This window comes from Episyrphus balteatus, chromosome 3 (assembly GCF_945859705.1).
Source record: "Episyrphus balteatus chromosome 3, idEpiBalt1.1, whole genome shotgun sequence".
In the NCBI taxonomy this organism is placed as follows: Eukaryota; Metazoa; Arthropoda; class Insecta; order Diptera; family Syrphidae; genus Episyrphus; species Episyrphus balteatus.
This window is the reverse complement of record NC_079136.1, coordinates 93686796-93708064: the sequence shown is the minus strand read 5'-3', so window position 1 is coordinate 93708064 and position 21269 is coordinate 93686796. Positions and strand designations below refer to the sequence as shown.

The 21269-nt window shown below is 33.8% G+C and overlaps 1 protein-coding gene and 1 pseudogene across 1 annotated transcript; both read left to right on the top strand.

The window, feature by feature from the left end:
• Window positions 1–372: 372 nt before the first annotated feature.
• Window positions 373–1650, top strand: LOC129916411 (V-type proton ATPase 21 kDa proteolipid subunit c''). The gene is made up of 2 exons (XM_055996329.1): window positions 373–502; window positions 577–1650. Exon 2 carries the CDS (start codon window positions 591–593, stop codon window positions 1224–1226), a length of 636 nt encoding a protein of 211 aa, XP_055852304.1. The 5' UTR covers window positions 373–502; window positions 577–590; the 3' UTR covers window positions 1227–1650.
• Window positions 1651–2706: 1056 nt separating this feature from the next.
• On the top strand, window positions 2707–16743 carry LOC129915140 (protein disulfide-isomerase-like; annotated as a pseudogene).
• Window positions 16744–21269: the final 4526 nt, after the last annotated feature.

The following is a 21269-nucleotide window of genomic DNA, read 5'->3' as shown; positions in this document are numbered from 1 at the left end:
TTCTGAGATGTGTGTTTGCTTTTAAATCTACCATTAGAGATACGAACAAAAGTTTTTTATGACCTGTAGTCCAAACAAATAAAAAAAACATAAATAAAAAATATGTATATTTATTTTCATTGTTTTAGTTTTCTGTTTTCTTTCTTCTGATACGAACAAAGCACAAATAGGAACAAAAATCTCCAAATAATCTAGTACAAACATAAATTTCTTTCATAGACCTGCGTACTAGAAAACGAAAAAAAATACATTTTTCTTTTCCAGCGACACAAAAACTGTCACAGGTATAGAACGAAGTAAAAAATACAATTATTATCTTTTTACTTCCGATTTACTCCCTCTTTAACATCCCAGTGTGGTACACTTCGAAACTTTAACTAATTTCAAAGTTGATGTTTAATGCAATTTCCACTTGGTGGAGCTAGTATCGCTAATCTGTCATGTGATAGGGTAAAAACTTTTTCGATCGGAATCACCTGTCACAAGATTTTTTTAAGATATTGTAAGTAAAATTTTCTTGTGAGTAATTTTCACATTTAAATCACATTTATCCACCGAAAATTACATATTTTATAGAACACACTTGCAAAATGGCACAACTGCGAACCGTCTTGGGTAATACTTTTGCCACCCTCTTCACTTCGGTTGTAGTGATTCTGGTCCTATACCATGTCCTCACTGGCAAGGGCGAACGTGTAAGTGTTGGCTGGTTTTTGGCCGAAACCTCACCCTATATGTGGGCATGTCTAGGCATTGGACTTGCCGTCTCTCTATCTGTTGTTGGCGCCGCCTTGGGTATACACACCACAGGCACCACCATTGTTGGTGCTGGCGTCAAGGCCCCTCGCATCAAAACCAAAAATCTTATCTCGGTCATCTTTTGTGAGGCTGTTGCAATCTATGGACTAATCACTGCCATCGTATTGTCTGGTTTGTTGGAGTTCTATCATTCTAAAGAAGCTCTAAACAGTCAAATGGTCATGAATAACAACTGGACAGCTGGTTATGTCATGTTTGGAGCTGGTTTAGCCGTTGGAATGGTCAACTTGTTTTGTGGTATTGCTGTGGGCGTTGTTGGCTCGGGAGCTGCTCTTGCTGATGCAGCCAATTCAGCTTTGTTTGTTAAAATCCTCATTGTTGAGATTTTCGGCTCTGCCATTGGTCTGTTTGGACTCATTGTTGGAATCTACATGACCTCAAAGGTGAAAATGGGTGACAAGGAGTAAATTCTCTGTAAATTCAATTTGTTCCCTTTTTTCCTATTTTCTTATTATTATTATTATTCCTCCCAAACATAAAAAAAATTCAAACTATTTTGTCTTTTTCGCAATAAAAAACATGAAATTTATTCATTTAGCCATGTAAAGATGAAAAAAATCAATGAATATTTTTCTGTGTATATAAAATGGAACATTAAAAAAATATTGTGTTATATATATAAATTTTATCAAACGAAGTATTCATTCCGTTCTTGTTGAATTGATGTCGGTTTTCATTCGACCCAGGAGCTTAACAAACATTTGTCCATTCGTATTTTTCTTACTTTAAACTGCGAAACTTGCAGTGATTTTCTGCAAAATTATTATAATTTTTTTTGTTTTTCTTATTATAATTTGTTGCATTCTTATTAAACAGTATATCTACAATTTTTTTCTTTTTGTTTTTGTTAATGATTTTATTTTTTATCCATTTTTTTATGGAATATTACTAATATACTTGTATTGATGTAGGACAATTCATATAAATAACAAGCCAATAAAAACAATGCTCATGGTACAAAAAATAAGCATGTTGCAAAGAAATTATTCACCTTATACAGAAAAAATAAAAAACTCAGTTAAAAAATAAAATCAAAGAAAAAATATTGAAATAATTATTCAAAAAAAAAAACCCATTTTATGTGAAAAAGTAAATTAACTTAATTATTATATAAATGTAAGTGAATTGTAAATGATTTAAATAAACAAAAACAAAAAAACTAAAGTATTCCAATAAAAATGTTAGTTCTCCATCAGGGAAAAATGTTTTGTTTATTTATTTTGGCCCCTTTGCTCTTATAATCGTGACTCTGACACAAAAATCAGTATACATTGGTAATGTGCTCTCAAATCTGTATACCTAACTGTTAAGATGTAACTATTAGAAAACTATTAGCGTAAAATTTTAAACGATTTATTAAATTTTTAAAGCAATTTAGTAAGTTACTAAATTAAAAATCCCTATGCTTTTTGGCTTAGTAACTTACTAAAATGGCTTTAGCAATTTACTTAATCGTTTAAAATGTTTGCGTCATTCTCTTCATAAATAAGAATTCGCTATTGTAGTACAAATACAAAACATCTAACAGTCTTAGTTATTATTTTAACGGGTGATTTATTCACAAGATTCCTAGTGCCAATACCGGTCTTAGTAATAAAGTTAGTACTCAAATCAGTAGCAACTCATTTCTTAACTGAAATAAGATGTCCTTAAACTTTCACGTTGACTTGGTCCTAAAATAAGCTAGTACAAGGTTATTATACAAATGGTTAGTAATCGAATCGGAACCAAGTGATTTCTTCACAAAATTACTAAGTCAAATTGTTACCGAGTACTTGTTCAAACTCAGTTAGGAATTACATAGTTAGGACCTCAAAATCGGTAGTATTGCGATTAATTCTTAAATATAAGCAATGGATTTCAATATTGTTTAAGAGATATCCGACAATGCTGGAAGCCAAGTTTGTAGAATTGCCGTTTCACGAATATTTTTTTCTTGTAAACAACAAGTTTTTCTCACAAACTTGTAAAGCTCTTTATAGTGTTGGCGGTGACTGTCGAGTTACTTAACTCATATGGAGAGAAGTTAAAATCGGTTTCAAATGAAAGATAAGTTTGGAAATATAAGTGATTATTTTTTTGAATGCAGAAAATTTTTTATTTGCAATACATTTTTTTTAATGCAAAATATTTTTATTTGCAATAAAAATTTTATTTTCAATGCAAATATTTTTTATATTTTGTGTTTCCAATAAATATTTTTTTCTTATGCAAACATTTTTCAGTTGCAATACGAATTTTTTTTAATGCAATTGCAATAAATATTTTTTAATGAAATTTTTTTTTTTTTAATTTCAAATGCATTCTTTTTAATTGATATTTTTACAATTTTGAATAACTTTAAACACGGTTTTTACAAATTTGTATCAAAAATGATTAGCACTAGTATTACAAGACTGTTGTAACTCAAAATTTTTTTTTGCTTGAGTTGACATCATATTTTACACAATAACTTTATATTTATATATCTAATATTTTAAATAATTGCTGAATAGTTAATTGCATTATTTTTATAAACGAACTTGATAAAAACATTATTTTTTTATAATTTGGAACAGTTTTTAAATATTTTTTTTTTTTGAGTTACAACAGTCTTGTAATACTTGTGCGACATATGTACGTCTTGACTCTTGTAGAAAATTTTCACAAATAAATATAAACTTGTAATTTTTTTATGCTGAAACCCACAAGAAACTTGAAAGCTCACAAATTTGTTACTTGTAAAATACAAGTTTTGGTAAAACAGAAATTGGATGTTTTCACATATTTAAAATTGTGGATTACAATAACAATTTTGTGATCACAAGAAACTGGTGAAACAAAATTTATCGATTTTTTGACAAATATTGTGAAAATTACTTGTAATTACAAATTTGAAGTTGATGCAATACGGCCCAGGTCTGCGTTTTTTTTATTATTCTTTTTATCAAAACATACCTATTTTTTATGTATGTATGTAGACACAAAACGTCTATCCGAAACTGTCGTTAACTTAATATGGTTTTTGAGCATTAACGTCGGCAATCCGTTTATAAGACGAGTGTTTTTTGCAGATCATATAATTCAGCAGTCAGCACTAATGAAATCATTCTTGACTGGGAAATTTCTTGATAAAAAAAAATCAAATTTCTTTTGCTTGTTGGCTAATTTTTACCACATTTTTAAGATATTGCATAGATTTTAACGCAGGCCTGGCATGGGGAGCTAACCAAGAAAAAACGTAACGAAAAATTAGTACATTTATGATGGTATGTGTGTATATGCATATGATACGATTGTACGAAGCTTGCATGGATGTGTGAATGGTTTTGGTTCTGCCAGAGAGGGTTATATAAATTGTGTTAGACAGCAAAAAGAGGAGTAAGGAAGACGACCATATATGCTGTGTCTGCAGAATAAATAAGGAGCAAACAAAATTTTCTGTATTTTCTTTTCTTTTGTTTTCTCTTCCCATTCTTCTCTTTCTTGTTCAACTTTTTGTGATTTGTGAACGAGTAAAGCGTTGGTTTGCGCTTGCGATCAGTGTTGCCAATAGTGCAGATTTATCTGCATTTTGCAGATTTTCAACACATTCCCAGACTTTTGAGAACCATAAATCTGCAGTGCAGATCTTATCTGCAACTGAAACTTAACGTTTCAATAACAAAAATAGATTTCATTTCAAAAAATCCAGTAAAATGTTATAATTATTTAACTTTAGTTTTCAAATCAGCTGGAATTTGTTCATAACGTTCTATATTTTTCCTTCTTGACTTCTTGATTTCATTTTCTAAAATTCAAATTGTAACAAAACTCAGTATGATTTCGATTTTATAGAGGAAAAAGCCTAACGATATAATTATTTATGAACACTTCCAGGGTTCCAGGGAAGAAGCTATTGATACATGATACATCAAAAGAGCGCTTCGTTATGATCCTGCTTTTATTTCTGAAACCATGTCTCACTTCCATGAGAAATGTCTCATGATAAATGTCTCGAGAGAAATGTCTCGAGAGAAATATCTCGAGAGAAATGTCTCGAGAGAAATATCTCGAGAGAAATGTCTCGAGAGAAATGTCTCACGATAAATGTCTCATGATAAATGTCTCGAGATAAATGTCTCATGATAAATGTCTCATGATAAATGCTTCATGATAAATGTCGCATGATAAATGTCTCGAGATAAATGTCTCTAGATAAATGTCGCTAGATAAATGTCGATAGATAAATGTCGATAGATAAATGTCGATAGATAAATGTGGATAGATAAATGTGGATAGATAAATGTCGATAGATAAATGTCGATAGATAAATGTCGATAGATAAATGTGGATAGATAAATGTGGATAGATAAATGTCGATAGATAAATGTCGATCGATAAATGTCGATAGATAAATGCCGATAGATAAATGTCGATAGATAAATGTCTCAAGATAAATGTCGATAGATAAATGTGGGTAGATAAATGTGGATAGATAAATGTGGATTGATAAATGTGGATCGATAAATGTGGATAGATAAATGTGGATAGATAAATGTGGATCGATAAATGTGGATAGATAAATGTGGATAGATAAATGTCGATAGATAAATGTCTCAAGATAAATATCGATAGATAAATGTGGATAGATAAATGTGGATTGATAAATGTGGATCGATAAATAAATGTGGATAGATAAATGTCTCAAGACAAATGTCTCTAGACATTTATCTTGAGACATTTATCTATCGACATTTATCTATCGACATTTATCTATCGACATTTATCTATCGACATTTATCTATCCACATTTATCTATCCACATTTATCGATCCACATTTATCTATCGACATTTATCTATCGACATTTATCGATCCACATTTATCCATCCACATTTATCTATCGACATTTATCTATCGACATTTATCTATCGACATTTATCGATCCACATTTATCCATCCACATTTATCTATCCACATTTATCTATCCTCATTTATCTATCGACATTTATCTATCCACTTTTATCTATCCACATTTATCTATCGACATTTATCTATCGACATTTATCTATCCACATTTATCTATCCACATTTATCTATCCACATTTATCTATCCACATATATCTATCCACATATATCTATCCACATTTATCGATCCACATTTATCGATCCACATTTATCTATCTACATTTATCTATCCACATTTATCTATCCACATTTATCTATCCACATTTATCGATCCACATTTATCTATCCACATTTATCTATCGACATTTATCTATCCACATTTATCTATCCACATATATCTATCCACATTTATCGATCCACATTTATCTATCCACATTTATCGATCCACATTTATCTCCCAACTAAAAATTTTACTTCCACAAGGGTCTAACGAAGCTGTTTCGATTTTAGAAATATTGCTTGTATACGACCATAGAGAAGCCCTTTTGGCCCACCCGAGAAGCTTGATAGGCTTTAGAAGAGTCATATGCAAGTTGATTGGAGAGACTCAAAACATGTGTTTAATGCCTTATAGAAACAAGCAACATTCAAGATTTGAAAATCTGTATTACTGCTACAGGCTTTTAATTTTATTTAGAAGCTCGGAGCAGACTCGTCGAAGGCTTGTGAAAGTCTAAACGAGGTATATTCCAAATAGAATAAAGAAAAAAAAATATTTTTTTTTTCATTTTTTTTTTGTGTACCTATTAATTACATTTTATTTTTTCATTTTCTTCTTTGTTTTCCATCCAGACAAGTTTTGCTTCTGAAATTAAATTTCCAAACACAATTATATTAAGAAAAAAACTTTTACTTACTTGACGAATTTTGCTGGATTTGAACCTCGTACATCCTGATTGAAAGTCCGGTACTTTACCCATCGAGCTACTCAGGTATATAATAAAAGAGTTTCAAATTTGGACTACTTGAAACCAGAACTTTCTAAGGGCTTCGACTTAATTCCTGATGAGTTGCAATATCTTAAAGAATATGGTGACCATTTGTGTTTTTTTTCAAAGTTATTGTTTTTGGTTAGGTATTTTCTGATTTTTTTTATCTTGTAAAAAATTATTTAATAAAGACTTAATAATATTATATTCTGATTGTACATTCTTATAATTATTGAGAAGATGAAAGAGAATAACTTTTTACTCAAGAACAATTTTTCTGGAGCAGAAAAAAATATCTGAAAAATTCGGTTTTTTAGACTTTAGAGGTTTCATCCGGATGCCGTCAACTTGCATTTTTCCGAAGCAGAAAAAAAATTTTCAATTTTTTTGGACTTTTGGCCTTTTCTTAAAAATAAGAGAATTAACTTTGTTTTGAACTTAGGTAAAAATCTAAAATGTCTATCAATATTTCATAATTAAATAAGTGGAGAAGATTAAAATCTTGTTTTCCTTTCTTCTCTACTTACTTGAATATGAACTCCAAATTGGCCAGTAAACCATTTTTAATATCACTATTTTAAACCAATTACCGATATGAAAAGATTCACTTTTTTATTTATTTCTTTATAACAATGAATAAAAAAACCAAAAATGGTCACCATAATGGCACTTATCCAAATATTTCTTATTCTCATGAGTTTGCCTGACAGTTTAAAAAATTTAGCTTGTACTCACTTTCACAGGGCTTCTAGAAATAAAATTAGTTCGCTTAGGCAAACTTATAAAATTAAATGCTTTTTACAATGTTTTTCTTGTACTTAAAGGATCTCTACAAATATACATAAATGTCCCCTAACTTCGCTAAGGCAAACATATAAAACTAAAAACTTTTCGCGCATGCGCCTGAAATTGAACTTCTTTTTTTCTCATACAGAGATATAAAAATAAACATTTATGTAAGTCGTTATATTTGAAAGTAATATAAAACATACTTTGTAATATTTTCAATCAAAAACAATGATTCAACAATTTTTTAATTCAAATATTAAAATGCAGTAACTATAACACATATATTTTGTGGAATATTTTTTTAAAAAGGCAAAACCGTTTAATGCGGTTTATTTGAGATTCAACGTAATGTTTTTTTTATTTAATGAATATCACGACTCATATACTATTGACATAATTTCGGTAATATAGAATTATAATAATAAATGCATTTAAGGCAATTGTATAAGTTGTAGGTACTTCTACCATACTTAAATACATACCTAAGTCATTTTTGAGTCTAATAATTTTCGAATTGGATACAAAAAATAGAAAGCATTCATAAAGATTTTGTAAGCAGTTCTAATACAATTTCTTTTGCAAAGCCATTTAAAAGAAGTCAGTTATTGGCTTTTATTTCTTGTGCTTCTACAATGGAATTTCATTTGGCCGTATTGAAATTTAAACGAAATGTTTACATTAATGCTTGTAGAAATTTTTAGATTCCACTTGCACTAGGTTTCTAGGAATCGGTTAACGAAAGTTAAGCCTCGAAATTTTGAATTTTCGATTCACAAACTAAATACAAGCCCTGTAGAGATAATAGCTGCAAGAAATTAAAAATCTTAACCTCGTGGAAGTAAAATTGTTAGTTGGGCTATCCACATTTATCTATCCACATTTATCGATCCACATTTATCTATCGACATTTATCTATCGACATTTATCCATCGACATTTATCTATCCACATTTATCTATCCACATTTATCTATCGACATTTCCGAGAAAATTTATCTAGAGACATTTGTCTAGAGACATTTGTCTTGAGACATTTATCTTGAGACATTTATTTATCCACATTTATTTATCGATCCACATTTATCTATCCACATTTATCTATCCACATTTATCTATCGACATTTATCTTCCGAGAAAATTTGTCTAGAGACATTTGTCTTGAGACATTTATCGATCCACATTTATCTATCCACATTTATCTATCCACATTTATCGATCCACATTTATCTATCGACATTTATCTGTCGACATTTATCTATCGACATTTATCTATCGACATTTATCTAGCGACATTTATCTATCCACATTTATCTATCCACATTTATCGATCCACATTTATCCATCCACATTTATCTATCGACATTTCCGAGAAAATTTGTCTAGAGACATTTGTCTAGAGACATTTGATAAATGTGGATAGATAAATGTCGATAGATAAATGTCGATAGATAAATGTCGACAGATAAATGTCTCAAGATAAATGTCGATAGATAAATGTGGATAGATAAATGTGGATAGATAAATGTGGATAGATAAATGTCGATAGATAAATGTGGATAGATAAATGTGAATAGATAAATGTGGATCGATAAATGTGGATCGATAAATGTGGATAGATAAATGTGGATAGATAAATGTGGATCGATAAATGTGGATAGATAAATGTCGATAGATAAATGTGGATAGATAAATGTCGATACATAAATGTCGATAGAAAAATGTCGATAGATAAATGTGGATCGATAAATGTGGATAGATAAATGTGGATAGATAAATGTGGATCGTTAAATGTGGATAGATAAATGTGGATCGATAAATGTATATAGATATATGTGGATAGATAAATGTGGATAGATAAATGTGGATCGATAAATGTGGATAGATAAATGTGGATAGATAAATGTCTCAAGATAAATGTCTCAAGACAAATGTCTCAAGACAAATGTCTCTAGACAAATTTTCTCGGAAGATAAATGTCGATAGATAAATGTGGATAGATAAATGTGGATCGATAAATGTGGATCGATAAATGTGGATAGATATATGTGGATAGATAAATGTGGATAGATAAATGTGAATAGATAAATGTGGATCGATAAATGTGGATCGATAAATGTGGATAGATAAATGTGGATAGATAAATGTGGATCGATAAATGTGGATAGATAAATGTCGATAGATAAATGTGGATAGATAAATGTCGATACATAAATGTCGATAGAAAAATGTCGATAGATAAATGTGGATCGATAAATGTGGATAGATAAATGTGGATAGATAAATGTGGATAGATAAATGTCGATAGATAAATGTGGATAGATAAATGTCGATACATAAATGTCGATAGAAAAATGTCGATAGATAAATGTGGATCGATAAATGTGGATAGATAAATGTGGATAGATAAATGTGGATAGATAAATGTCGATAGATAAATGTGGATCGATAAATGAGGATAGATAAATGTGGATAGATAAATGTGGATAGATAAATGTCGATAGATAAATGTGGATCGATAAATGTAGATAGATAAATGTGGATAGATAAATGTGGATAGATAAATGTGGATCGATAAATGTGGATAGATAAATGTGGATAGATAAATGTCTCAAGATAAATGTCTCAAGACAAATGTCTCAAGACAAATGTCTCTAGACAAATTTTCTCGGAAGATAAATGTCGATAGATAAATGTGGATAGATAAATGTGGATCGATAAATGTGGATAGATAAATGTGGATAGATAAATGTGGATAGATAAATGTGGATAGATAAATGTGGATCGATAAATGTGGATAGATAAATGTCGATAGATAAATGTGGATAGATAAATGTGAATAGATAAATGTGGATCGATAAATGTGGATCGATAAATGTGGATAGATAAATGTGGATAGATAAATGTGGATCGATAAATGTGGATAGATAAATGTCGATAGATAAATGTGGATAGATAAATGTCGATACATAAATGTCGATAGAAAAATGTCGATAGATAAATGTGGATCGATAAATGTGGATAGATAAATGTGGATAGATAAATGTGGATAGATAAATGTCGATAGATAAATGTGGATCGATAAATGTAGATAGATAAATGTGGATAGATAAATGTGGATAGATAAATGTGGATAGATAAATGTCTCAAGATAAATGTCTCAAGACAAATGTCTCAAGACAAATGTCTCTAGACAAATTTTCTCGGAAGATAAATGTCGATAGATAAATGTGGATAGATAAATGTGGATCGATAAATGTGGATAGATAAATGTGGATCGATAAATGTGGATAGATATATGTGGATAGATAAATGTGGATAGATAAATGTGGATAGATAAATGTCGATAGATAAATGTGGATAGATAAATGTGGATTGATAAATGTGGATCGATAAATGTGGATAGATAAATGTGGATCGATAAATGTGGATAGATAAATGTGGATAAATAAATGTGGATAGATAAATGTGGATCGATAAATGTGGATCGATAAATGTGGATAGATAAATGTGGATAGATAAATGTGGATTGATAAATGTGGATAGATAAATGTGGATAGATAAATGTGGATAGATAAATGTGGATCGATAAATGTGGATAGATAAATGTGGATAGATAAATGTGGATAGATAAATGTCTCAAGACAAATGTCTCTAGACAAATGTCTCTAGACAAATGTTTCTAGACAAATTTTCTCGGAAGATAAATGTCGATAGATAAATGTGGATATATAAATGTGGATTGATAAATGTGGATCGATAAATGTCGATAGATAAATGTCGACAGATAAATGTCTCAAGATAAATGTCGATAGATAAATGTCGACAGATAAATGTCTCAAGATAAATGTCGATAGATAAATGTCGATAGATAAATGTGGATAGATAAATGTGGATTGATAAATGTGGATCGATAAATGTGGATAGATAAATGTGGATAGATAAATGTGGATAGATAAATGTGGATAGATAAATATGGATAGATAAATGTGGATCGATAAATGTGGATAGATAAATGTGGATCGATAAATGTGGATAGATATATGTGGATAGATAAATGTGAATAGATAAATGTCGATAGATAAATGTGGATAGATAAATGTGGATCGATAAATGTGGATAGATAAATGTCGATAGATAAATGTCGACAGATAAATGTCTCAAGATAAATGTCGATAGATAAATGTGTATAGATAAATGTGGATAGATAAATGTGGATAGATAAATGTGGATTGATAAATGTGGATCGATAAATGTGGATAGATAAATGTGGATAGATAAATGTCTCAAGATAAATGTCTCAAGACAAATGTCTCTAGACAAATGTCTCTAGACAAATTTTCTCGGAAGATAAATGTCGATAGATAAATGTGGATAGATAAATGTGGATCGATAAATGTGGATCGATAAATGTCGATAGATAAATGTGGATCGATAAATGTCGATAGATAAATGTGGATAGATAAATGTGGATAGATATATGTGGATAGATAAATGTGGATAGATAAATGTCGATAGATAAATGTGGATAGATAAATGTGGATAGATAATGTCTCAAGATTAATGTCTCAAGACAAATGTCTCTAGACAAATGTCTCTAGACAAATGTCTCTAGACAAATTTTCTCGGAAATGTCGATAGATAAATGTCGATAGATAAATGTGGATCGATAAATGTGGATAGATAAATGTGGATAGATAAATGTGGATAGATAAATGTGGATCGATAAATGTGTATAGATATATGTTGATAGATATGGATAGATACATGTCGATAGATAAATGTGGACAGATAAATGTGGATCGATAAATGTGGATCGATAAATGTGGATCGATAAATGTGGATAGATAAATGTGGATAGATAAATGTGGATAGATAAATGTCGATAGATAAATGTCGACAGATAAATGTCTCAAGATAAATGTGGATAGATAAATGTGGATAGATAAATGTGGATTGATAAATGTGGACAGATAAATGTCGATAGATAAATGTGGATAGATAAATGTGGATCGATAAATGTGGATCGATAAATGTGGATCGATAAATGTGGATAGATAAATGTGGATAGATAAATGTCGATAATGTGGATCGATAAATGTGGATAGATAAATGTGGATCGATAAATGTGGATAGATATATGTGGATAGATAAATGTGGATAGATAAATGTCGATAGATAAATGTGGATAGATAAATGTGGATCGATAAATGTGGATAGATAAATGTCGATAGATAAATGTCGACAGATAAATGTCTCAATATAAATGTCGATAGATAAATGTGGATTGATAAATGTGGATAGATAAATGTGGATAGATAAATGTGGATTGATAAATGTGGATCGATAAATGTGGATAGATAAATGTGGATAGATAAACGTCTCAAGATAAATGTCTCAAGACAAATGTCTCTAGACAAATGTCTTTAGACAAATTTTCTCGGAAGATAAATGTCGATAGATAAATGTGGATAGATAAATGTCTCAAGATAAATGTCTCAAGACAAATGTCTCTAGACAAAGGTCTCTAGACAAATTTTCTCGGAAATGTCGATAGATAAATGTCGATAGATAAATGTCGATAGATAAATGTCGATAGATAAATGTGGATCGATAAATGTGGATAGATAAATGTGGATAGATAAATGTGGATCGATAAATGTGGATAGATAAATGTGGATCGATAAATGTGGATAGATATATGTTGATAGATAAATGTGGATAGATAAATGTCGATAGATAAATGTGGATAGATAAATGTCGATAGATAAATGTGCCCCTTGTGGGTCATGCCCCATGTGGGTCATGCCCCGTGTGGTTCATGCCCCATGTGGGTCATGCCCCATGTGGGTCATGCCCCATGTGGGTCATGCCCCATGTGGGTCATGCCCCACGTGGGTCATGCCCCATGTGGGACATGCTCCACGTGGGTCATGCCCCATGTGGGTCATGCCCCACATGGGACATGCCCCACGTGGGTCATGCCCCATGTGGGTCATGCCCCATGTGGGTCATGCCCCACGGTGGTCATGCCCCATGTGGGTCATGCCCCATGTGGGTCATGCCCCATGTGGGTCATGCCACTTTTGGGTCATGCCCCATGTGGGTCATGCCCCGTGTGGGTCATGCCCCATGTGGGTCATGCCCCGTGTGGGTCATGCCCCATGTGGGTCATGCCCCATGTGGGTCATGCCACTTTTGGGTCATGCCCCATGTGGGTCATGCCCCACGTGGGTCATGCCCCATGTGGGTCATGCCCCTTGTGGGTCATGCCCCATGTGGGTCATGCCCCTCGTGGGTCATGTCCCATGTGGGTCATGCCCTATGTGGGTCATGCCCCATGTGGGTCATGCCCCATGTGGGTCATGCCCCATGTGGGTCATGCCCCTTGTGGGTCATGCCCCATGTGGGTCATGCCCCTCGTGGGTCATGTCCCATGTGGGTCATGCCCCATGTGGGTCATGCCCCGTGTGGTTCATGCCCCATGTGGGTCATGCCCCTCGTGGGTCATGCCCCTCGTGGGTCATGCCCCTCGTGGGTCATGCCCCATGTGGGTCATGCCCCACGTGGGTCATGCGCCATGTGGGTCATGCTCCATGTGGGTCATGACACATGTGGGTCATGCCCCACATGGGGCTCATGTCCCGTGTGGGTCATGCCCCTTGTGGGTCATGCCCCTCGTGGGTCAAGCCCCTCGTGGGTCATGCCGCATGTGGGTCATGCCCCACGTGGGTCATGCCCCATGTGGGTCATGCCCCATGTGGCTCATGCCCCTCGTGGGTCATGCTCCTCGTGGGTCATACACCTCCTGGGTCATGCCCCTCGTGGGTCATGCCCCATGTGGGTCATGCCCCTCGTGGGTAATGCCCCATGTGGGTCATGCCCCATGTGGGTCATGCCCCATGTGGGTCATGCCCCTCGTGGGTCATGCCCCATGTGGGTCACGCCCCTCGTGGGTCATGCCCCATGTGGGTCATGCCCCTCGTGGGTCATGCCCCTCGTGGGTCATGCCCCATGTGGGTTATGCCCCTCGTGGGTCATGCCCCATGTGGGTGATGCCCCTCGTGGGTCATGCCCCATGTGGGTCATGCCCCACGTGGGTCATGCCTCTCGTGGGTCATGCCCCTCGTGGGTTATGCAACATGTGGCTCATGCCCCATGTGGGTCATGCCCCTCGTGGGTCATGCCCCATGTGGGTCATGCCCCACGTGGGTCATGCGCCATGTGGGTCATGCTCCATGTGGGTCATGACACATGTGGGTCATGCCCCATGGGGCTCATGTCCCGTGTGGGTAATGCCCCATGTGGGTCATGCCCCATGTGGGTCATGCCCCTCGTGGGTCATGCCCCATGTGGGTCATGCCCCTCGTGGGTCATGCCCCTCGTGGGTCATGCCCCATGTGGGTTATGCCCCTCGTGGGTCATGCCCCATGTGGGTGATGCCCCTCGTGGGTCATGCCCCATGTGGGTCATGCCCCACGTGGGTCATGCCTCTCGTGGGTCATGCCCCTCGTGGGTTATGCAACATGTGGCTCATGCCCCATGTGGGTCATGCCCCTCGTGGGTCATGCCCCATGTGGGTCATGCCCCACGTGGGTCATGCGCCATGTGGGTCATGCTCCATGTGGGTCATGACACATGTGGGTCATGCCCCATGGGGCTCATGTCCCGTGTGGGTCATGCCCCTTGTGGGTCATGCCCCTCGTGGGTCAAGCCCCTCGTGGGTCATGCCGCATGTGGGTCATGCCCCATGTGGGTCATGCCCCTCGTGGGTCATGCCCCTCGTGGGTCATGCTCCTCGTGGGTCATACACCTCCTGGGTCATGCCCCTCGTGGGTCATGCCCCATGTGGGTCATGCCCCTCGTGGGTAATGCCCCATGTGGGTCATGCCCCTCGTGGGTCATGCCCCATGTGGGTCATGCCCCATGTGGGTCATGCCCCTCGTGGGTCATGCCCCACCTGGGTAATGCCCCATGTGGGTCATGCCCCTCGTGGGTCATGCCCCATGTGGGTCATGCCCCATGTGGGTCATGCCCCTCGTGGGTCATGCCCCACCTGGGTCATGCCCCATGTTTGTCATGCCTCTCGTGGGTAATGCCCCATGTTTATCATGCCCCACGCAAGTCATGCCCCATGTGGGTCATGCCCCATGTGGGTCATGCCCCATGTGGGTCATGCCCCCCGTGGGTCATGCCTAATGTGGGTCATGCCCCATGTGGGGCATGAACGTGGATATGAGCTTATCGAGAAATTTTCGTAGCAGTTCTGCCAAAACATTATCCATTAGGTATCTATATCTATTATGCATTTTTGTTAAATCTAAAAACTAATCTGCAAAATAAAAAAAAAAGCTAACATATTCATTAAGTAGAAAAAAAAATTGTTTGATCTTTTTTTTTCATCAGCCACCCTGTAGGTAGGTACATTTATATTTACAAAATGTGTATCTATAAAAATTTTAAAGTTTAAGTAAATTGAATTCTAAGAGCAAGTACTTGAACATAGAGGAAGGAATAAGAGCTTTGTTGAAGATTTCATGGCTGGTAAATTGAAGCAACATTTGTTGTCACAAGAATTGCCAGAAGATTGGGACAAGAACCCAGTTAAGATGCTCGTTGCTAGTAACTTTGACGAAGTTGCACCTACCCAGAAAAAGATGTCCTTGTGGAATTCTATGTTCCATGGTAAGTTCTTTTAGGACTTTTGTTTTTTTGAATTTGTTAATCTAATTTAATATTTTTTTGAAAAGGTGCGCACACTGCAAACAATTGGTGCCAATCTACTACCAATTGGGTGAGAAATACAAGGATCACCCAAACATTGTCATTGCCAAGATCGATTCCACTGTTAACGAGTTGGAACAGACCAAGATCTCATCCTTCCCCACACTCAAATTCTACCGTAAGGGTGATAACCAAGTGATTGACTACATGATGGACAGATCTTTGGAAGATTTTATTAAATTCTTGGATAATGGCGGTGAAGGTGCAGTTTCCGTAAGTTTATTTATTTCTATTTTAACAACACTTGAGACTGATTTTTTTACTTTGTCTATTTTTAGGAGGATGTCGTTGAAGAAGTTTTGGAAGAATCTGCGGAAGCAAAGAAAGAAAAGGATGAATTGTAAATTCCCCCAAACAAAAATACAATCAAATCTTCTGTTCATTCTATAAAAAACAACAAGAAAACAAAACATAGGATCCATAAATGAAAGTAAAAAAAAAATAATTTGTTTTCGATTACTTTGATATTTTTTTTTACTTTTAAGAGAAATATTTTAGTTATACTTAAGTTTTTTTTATGATGTACTAAAGTAAACATTTATGTTGTATGAAGGCTAGAGAAAACATATTAAAAAAAATAATTAAAAAAAAAGAGTAAAAAATATTAAACTTCCATAGTTGAAAAAAATCTTTATTTGTAATATTAAAATTATTAAAAGGGCAATTCCATGGTAACTCACGTTACATTCACAAAAATTTCCAACACATAAATAATTTTTTTTTCAATTTTAATGTAAATTGATACGAAATTACTATCCATGAATGGAGCATAACTATTACTTTCATAATTAACTAAAAAAATTGTCTTTATTTTTAACATTTCCTTGGGAAAAATAAAAGTTTGATGGTAACTCACGTTACAAAAATCGGACACGAATTTTAAGAGTCCGACAGTATGAAGTTTTTACGTGAAATTAAGAATCTTAATTTGTTTTCAATGAAGATTCCATACATACAAAATTACAAGCTTTTAATATGAGTGACAAAACCAAACATTTTTTCAATATTTCGAGGAAAAATTTTAAAATATTTAGGTAACTCACGTTACATTATTTTGGTAACTCATGTTACCTGCGATTTGTGGTTCCAAAAGTAAAGATAAGATGCATTTTCACTCAAGTTTTTTTTTTTATCGAATAGTGTGTAACGAAGCTTGCTTAAATGTTAACTTATTTTAGCACTCATAAGGGGATATTGTCATCGCCACTATTAGACTCACGAAATTCTCCTGTTGTTTGCAAGCTTATGCTATAAAAATGCTTTAAGATTATTAAACTCCCTGAATTTTATGTCTATCCATAAGGGAATACAACAAAGAATCTTTTCTTGCAACTTGCATAACGAGTTGCCGTTTGTAAATAGTAATGTGCTAATAAAAAAAGTAAAAAAAGACTGCATAATTTGTTCAAAATTCGTGTCCACTTTTTCATGGAATTACCCAAAACTAAAAAAAATAATAAAACATACTTTCTGTGAAAAGAACTGATAAGAAAAATACAAAAACTAATAAAGAAAAGAACTTTTTTTTTAAAATATATTAAATTTGTTTTTTTTTTTTTATTTATTTATTTTTTTTTGCCTTTCAATTGTCAGTTATGAATAATATTGGAAATTATTTGAAGTTTTTTTTTTTTTTTTTTTGTTTCTGTTGATCGATGTATGTATTTTGAATGTAAAAAAAATAATGAAGAGTTTTTATTATAATTATGACTCAGTTTTTGTGATTTCCTTTTAAGAATAAATTGGAAAAAACTAACAAGGAAAACTATTTTATTTCGAAAATGAGCTTCAACAGAACAGTGGATGAACTTTTCAAAATATAACTTTTGCTTTTGTTTTTATGCATTTTTAATTAATTTACACTACAATCGGCTTATCTAATAGTTTTCAGTTTTATCAATTTGATTGTACAACATTTTCCAGTTTAATGGAAATTGAGTTTTTAAAAAATATTGAACTCTTAATTGATTTGCAGCAAAAAATATTTTGATTTAATTATTATTTCTTTTTATTAAGAAATGTTTTAGTGAAAGAATTGTAAAAAACAAAAATCTATTATGAGCGGAGGGAGCAAAATACAGTTGCAAAGTCGGGACTTTTCGAAATTTCGCAAAAACTGCATTAAATCGAAAACCGTAAGAATTTGATCCATTACTTTTGGGACACCCTGTGTATACAAAATACATATTTAATAAATTTTTAGCAAACACGAGTTGTGGTATAATTACGGTGACCATATTTCTGGGAGCATAACCCGGGACAAAAACATTATAAAATCGTAATAGAATGCATAGATAAAGTTGCTTAGAATATCAAAGCTTTTTATGTACCTGATAACTCACAAAAATATTTTTAATTTAATTTTATAAGAATTTTAATATCAATTTAAAAAATGATATAAAATTTAATTAATTTATCGAAGTACCTAATTTACTGAACCGGTCAGTAAAAGGTACTGTTAGTAACTGTTAAAAATATTAATTTTTTTTTTTTTGTGAAAATCGTGAAGTGTTGTTTTTTAACATTATCATTTTATTTTAAAAGATTTTGAAATTGTGAAATCTTAAATTTTAATTTAACTTTTAACATGTAATTAAAAGTTTTGAAATTTTATAAGCTTTAACATGACAAACAAAAGCACTGGATAAATTCACGAAAACTTTTTAAAACAAATGCTTTTATTTGAAAAAATAAATGATTTTTAGCATTTACATTTTCCAAACTTGGTCAATTAATTAAAAGTAGGTACAATTAATAAAAAGGACTATCACCCACTAATTTCTATAAGTCGGTTAATGTGGTTGCAGTCCTCGTAAAATGCCACATGTTCCGAAAAAATAGATAAAACGTCCTTAACAATTATTCCTGACAGACCAACCCCTTATATTTTAGAAAAAGAAGGTGCAATAAAGACGAGATCGTTAATAAAACATCAAGCTCTTCAAATGTCTCTGTTAAAAAATATTTCTAATATTTTTTTATTTATATTAAGAACATACATACATTTTGAAAAAAAGAGCTTGTTTCTAATTACACTGGTCAACAAAATTTAACTTTTTTTTTGCCACAAGAACCCAAATATACTTTTCTAGTAGTTTTTGGGGTGCTGAATCCGAATCTGAAGTCAGAAAAATTTGATTGGCCTTCGTTTTTGAAATATTACCGTTAGAAAATGTCAAAAAACGTAATTTTGGCTGTTTTCGAGGTTCTGTTTTTATGTGGGGTAATTCATTATAAACAAATTTGTAATGGTTATTATAAGAACAGATATTCTTCTTTCAAAAACTGTTTAAATTTTCCCGATATCTCTTTTATTGCTCGAGATATCTTTAGTTTCATTTAATAAGTCAAAGAGAATCTAAACTTAATCTAAAGTTTAAGTCACTGGCCATAGAATTTTTGCCACAAGAACCAAAATATACTTTTCTGAAGGTTTTTGAGTTGCTGAACTCAAATCCGCAATCGGAAAAATTCTATTAGCCTCCGTTCTTGAAATATAACCGTTATAAAAAAAACCCTTTTTTGCATTTTATAACGGTAATATTTTAAGAACGAAGGCTAATAGAATTTTTCTGATTGTGGATTCGAGTTCAGCAACCCAAAAACCTTCAGAAAAGTATATTTTGATTCTTGTGGCAAAAAAAGTGTAATTTGGTTGGCCAGTGTTGTTTCTGATTTAAAGACCGCTACTTAAATTTTAAATATCTCGTGCAATAAAAGAGATATCGGAAAGATTTAAACATTTTTTGAATGAATAAAGCTAGTTCTTATTGGCACCGTTACAAATTTATTCACAATTAATTACTCCACATAAAAACATAACTTCGAAAACAGCCAAAATTATGTTTTTTGACATTTTCTAACGGTAATATTTCAAAAACGAAGGCCAATAAAATTTTTCTGACTTCAGATTCGGATTCAGCACCCCAAAAACAACTAGAAAAGTATATTTTGGTTCTTGTGGCAAAAACCTTGTTGACCAGTGTTATTTTTCGACCACTGTATATAAAAAAAACAATTTCTGCATATCAACTTTTATTTTTAAATATTTCGAGTAAGTAAATAATTATGTAAGTATTTTGTGGCCCTTTTCCTAAAAGTCCCGGAAGGCTCTTTGACTCCCAGTCCGCCCCTGCTTAATAACCTCTTCGTTGACATTCTTTCAAACACGATTGATTTGAACACAATCCGCGCCATTGTATTCCATTGAATTTCTTACGTACACCAGATTACGATTGAAAGACATCGCCTTTCTTAAAACGATGGGGTGTTGTCGCTTGAGATCTAAAACAAATATTTGGTTTTGAATTATTTTCTGAGCGAAAAATAATAACAACAAGTACCTTGGAGTTGCTGGATGAGATCGTGGGGTGAGCCTCTGATCGAGCAGACTATGAGTGCTGCCTCGACTTTGCATGCTGCTCTTTTTAAATCCACCTGAAAGTTTCTCTACATCGTCGTCCATAGCATAGCCACGTTTCAATTCATCATCTGATTCATAATCATCGTATGATCTCTGGCGACGATCTCTTCTGTTGTAGAGTTGGCAGGACATGATATATTTGCAGAGGAGCAGTAGAGTTTACTGCAAAATTAAAAAAGGAAATTATTGAGAGAAAACCATGACAATATTTTGATACTCACCTTGCTATGATTATTTTCTTATTGGGACAAGCGACCAATATTTTGGGTTGTGGCATTAGCTGGATGGGGTATTGGTCTTATGTATAGTTTCATTGGACGATGTATTAGACGAAGGCTGCCAATTTGGTGCAGACACAATGATGTTAGTACTGTTTTTAAGCGTCATGGGACCAGTATCATTGCCATCGCAGCCGACACTTCCTGCTTCCGATATTAGCAGTTGCTGTACTTTTGGATGGTTCATTCTCTCCACCTCAGCTGGGTCAAGTTTTTGTTTTTTTCGGATGAAGCCGTGGTGGTGGCTGTTGCTGCTGTTGCAGATGCTGAGATCCACCGCCGCTTCCCCCGCCATTCGTTATAATAGCTGATTTGTATTTAGAC